At 42.4% G+C, this 3,160-nt stretch overlaps 1 protein-coding gene across 1 annotated transcript; it reads left to right on the plus strand.

Moving 5' to 3' along the window:
- Positions 1-2,155: 2,155 nt before the first annotated feature.
- LOC149083318 (uncharacterized) lies at positions 2,156-2,908 on the plus strand. Its single transcript, XM_089236822.1, has one exon. The coding sequence runs from the start codon at positions 2,156-2,158 to the stop codon at positions 2,906-2,908; it is 753 nt and encodes a 250-aa protein (XP_089092948.1).
- The last annotated feature ends 252 nt before the right edge of the window (positions 2,909-3,160 follow it).

The following is a 3,160-nucleotide window of genomic DNA, read 5'->3' on the forward strand; positions in this document are numbered from 1 at the left end:
ACTTCTCGGGTTTCTTGTGGGTATTGACGACAGTTCGCGGGACAACTGACACATCAGCGCCCGTGTCGATCAAAAAAGTCCAGTTGGTAGAAGGATCGGCCAGTATGACTCTGTCGACGAATTGGAAGCCGTGGCCTTGGCCGGTGGACGACTGCCTTGTTAGTTTCCCGCTGAGGTTTTGAAGGAGCAAGGCTGTTGACATTTCTTAGCCTGAGCTCCGAAATTGGTGTGGTGGAAGCATAAGCCATTTTCAGCTTGTTTGTGTTGGGCGCGGCTGCGGAATCGCGAGCGAGAATACCGTGCGCGATGACGGAATCGAGGTCTAGGCTGTCGCTGTGAAGTGTGAATAGCGGCCTTCAGCTCACTCAACTCTTTGGCCAGAGCTGCGACTTGTTGCTTCAGTGATTGGCTGACTGCGTTCTCAGGTCGACTGGATGTTGAGCAGATATTTTGAATGGCCAACTCGGTGATTTTATCTGCCATCGAAGCTAGTTGTTGAAGACCGTCGCTTGAAGCAGCTAGTATAGCTTGGACGTTAGCGGGGAGTCGCGCTAACCACAACGATTTCAGCAAGTCATCACTGAAGTTACTTCCGGCAAGCTCACGAATTGTGCTTCTAGTTGGATAAACCACAAGTTCGGATTGTTTCTCCAAAATGGAGGCGGCTTTATAGCGACGCGATCGACATTCGGCGGATTGTCCATTTGGAACGGATGAAACGATTACTAGCTTACCTTGAGAAACTTCCTGTTCGAAATCACGTCCGGGTCACCAGTGTAGGCACCAGGTTTAGGAACCAGTGCAGGGCACCGGTGTGTAGGCGCCTATATGTAGGACCGGTTGTTGAGCTCCATTATTAATGATAATAACAATCAGAAGGTTTTAAATAAATACATGTTTAATTTGGTACGGACACATAAAAATGAAGGACATCACACAACGATGGTTGCTTGCCGACTGCGAAAAAAAACATTCGATTTTTTATCGCAACTTGCGTTGCTAGGTAACAATCATTCGCACCAGAAAATTGCGAGGCGCGACGTCATCATTTTTCCGCAATCGGTAAAAGTTCAAGTAGAGGTCGCTACAATAGTTTTTATTTACAAAAATATCAGATAAAAATTGATTCAAACATTTCCGGTTTTTTATCGTATACAGAGAAGAGTTCAAAGTATTTTTTGCAATAAATTCGAAAACTTCAGGTTGATATAAAGATTTTTGACAGAATTTCGAAATATCACATTTTTTTTGTGTGTGCATTTTTTCCCCATTTCAATTAAAATTTGCCAAAATTTCAATTTTGAAAATTATAAATTGAAAATTATTTAGTAAATTGTTATTATTTAGTAAATTGTTATTATTAGTTATTATTTAGTAAATTGTTATTATTTAGTAAATTGTTATTATTTAGTAAATTGTTATTATTAGTTATTATTTAGTAAATTGAAAATTATTTTGTGTGTTTCTGCCACTTAATATATCAAAGTAAATCAATTAGTTCCTTTGTGTTGTTAAACGTGAATGAGCTACTCTCGTTTAAAAATGCATGTTCCATTTGTGGCGCTGCGATCGTCACGAGAAAGCGCGCGCGTCCGTGGAGGAAGAAAAGAAATTATTGGTTCTTCTTCCCGCGCTCGACAAGGTTGTAACACCTCTGTGTAGGCTGACCATATTTCTTCGAGAGAAATACGGGACATCGCCAATTATCGCCAAAAATGACGCCAAATCCAAAAAAAGTTGGCAAATATTGTTGAAATTACGGAAAATCAAAATGGTGGGAAATGAACCATTACTGCAAATTGAAGTGAATTAAAATGAATTCCACGGAGAAAAACGTCAACACGAATGTATGAGATTAATATTCTCTTGTATACTGTAGTAGTAATTATCATAAAATAATTTATGAGTTGAAAAATAATGTCAATCTTTGACTTCAATAAAAAGTAAATATTCAAGTAGGCTTCGTGTAAAATACAGGAAAAACCGGGACACTTTTGCCAAAAAGTCGGGACGACCATAAAAACAGAAAATACCGGGACTGTCCAGGGAAATACGAGACGTATGGTCACCCTACCTCTGTGTGAATAAATTTCTCTTTATCTATTTTGTTGTTTTGTGAAGCAACAGTTTGGTGACCCGGCATCCAACGATAACGATGTCCAATCCATCGGAGCAACCACCTGCAATGTTCCGGGTCGCTGTCAAAGCCCCACCGTTTTGGGCCAAACAACCCCATCTATGGTGCAAGCAATTGGATTCTCAGTTCCTGGCGAGTGGAATTACCTCCGATGCCACTAAATACCACACAGCCGTTGCAGCCATGGATACCAGTGTTTTGGCACATGTGAGTGACCTCATCATGAATCCACCGGCGGCAAACACGTACGACGCACTAAAAATACGCCTCCAAGCTGAATTTGCTGAACCAGATGAGCGACGCTTACAACGTTTGATGTATGAAGTCGAGCTGGGCGATCGTCGACCTTCGACGTTACTCCGAGAAATGCGGGATCTATCCAGTGGCCGTCTTAGCGATGAAATACTTCGAAGTCTATGGATACAACGGTTACCATATCAAGTTCAAGCAATCCTCTCCACAAGTTCAGAAACGTTGGAAAAGTTATCGAAGATGGCAGACAAGATCATCAGCGTCAGCGGGAAAGCAGAAGTACAGAATATTTCACCAAATCTCGACCACCCACAACAACTTGACGTGCAGCAGCTGACAGAAAAAATAGAGACATTGACATTGCAAGTTGACGCGCTACGTCGATCTCGAGAACAACGTGGAAACCCTCAACGTCCTCCCAATCGAAACCGCCACGAAGGTGCAAAATCCATGAGGTTTCGAAACGATCTCTGCTGGTATCACCGTGAATTCGGATCCAACGCCCGTAACTGTGTGTAACCATGTAGTTTCTATTCGGGAAACGACCAAACCGACAACTAATGGCGACGAGGAAGTCGGTTTCATTCAGCAGTCGCCTTTTCATCGCAGACCCGCTAAGCAAGCTTTCGTTTCTCATCGACACTGGTGCGGATATTTCCGTAATACCCCCTTCGGCAGCTGATAGAAATAAACCACAGTCACTACTCACGCTTACCGCGGCAAACGGTTCTACAATAAAAACATACGGAAAGAAAATGATAAAACTAAGTC

This window comes from Pholcus phalangioides, unplaced genomic scaffold, assembly GCF_987345545.1.
Source record: "Pholcus phalangioides strain wild (caught in Gottingen) unplaced genomic scaffold, Ppha-v1.0 ptg000009l_1, whole genome shotgun sequence".
NCBI classification, from domain to species: Eukaryota; Metazoa; Arthropoda; class Arachnida; order Araneae; family Pholcidae; genus Pholcus; species Pholcus phalangioides.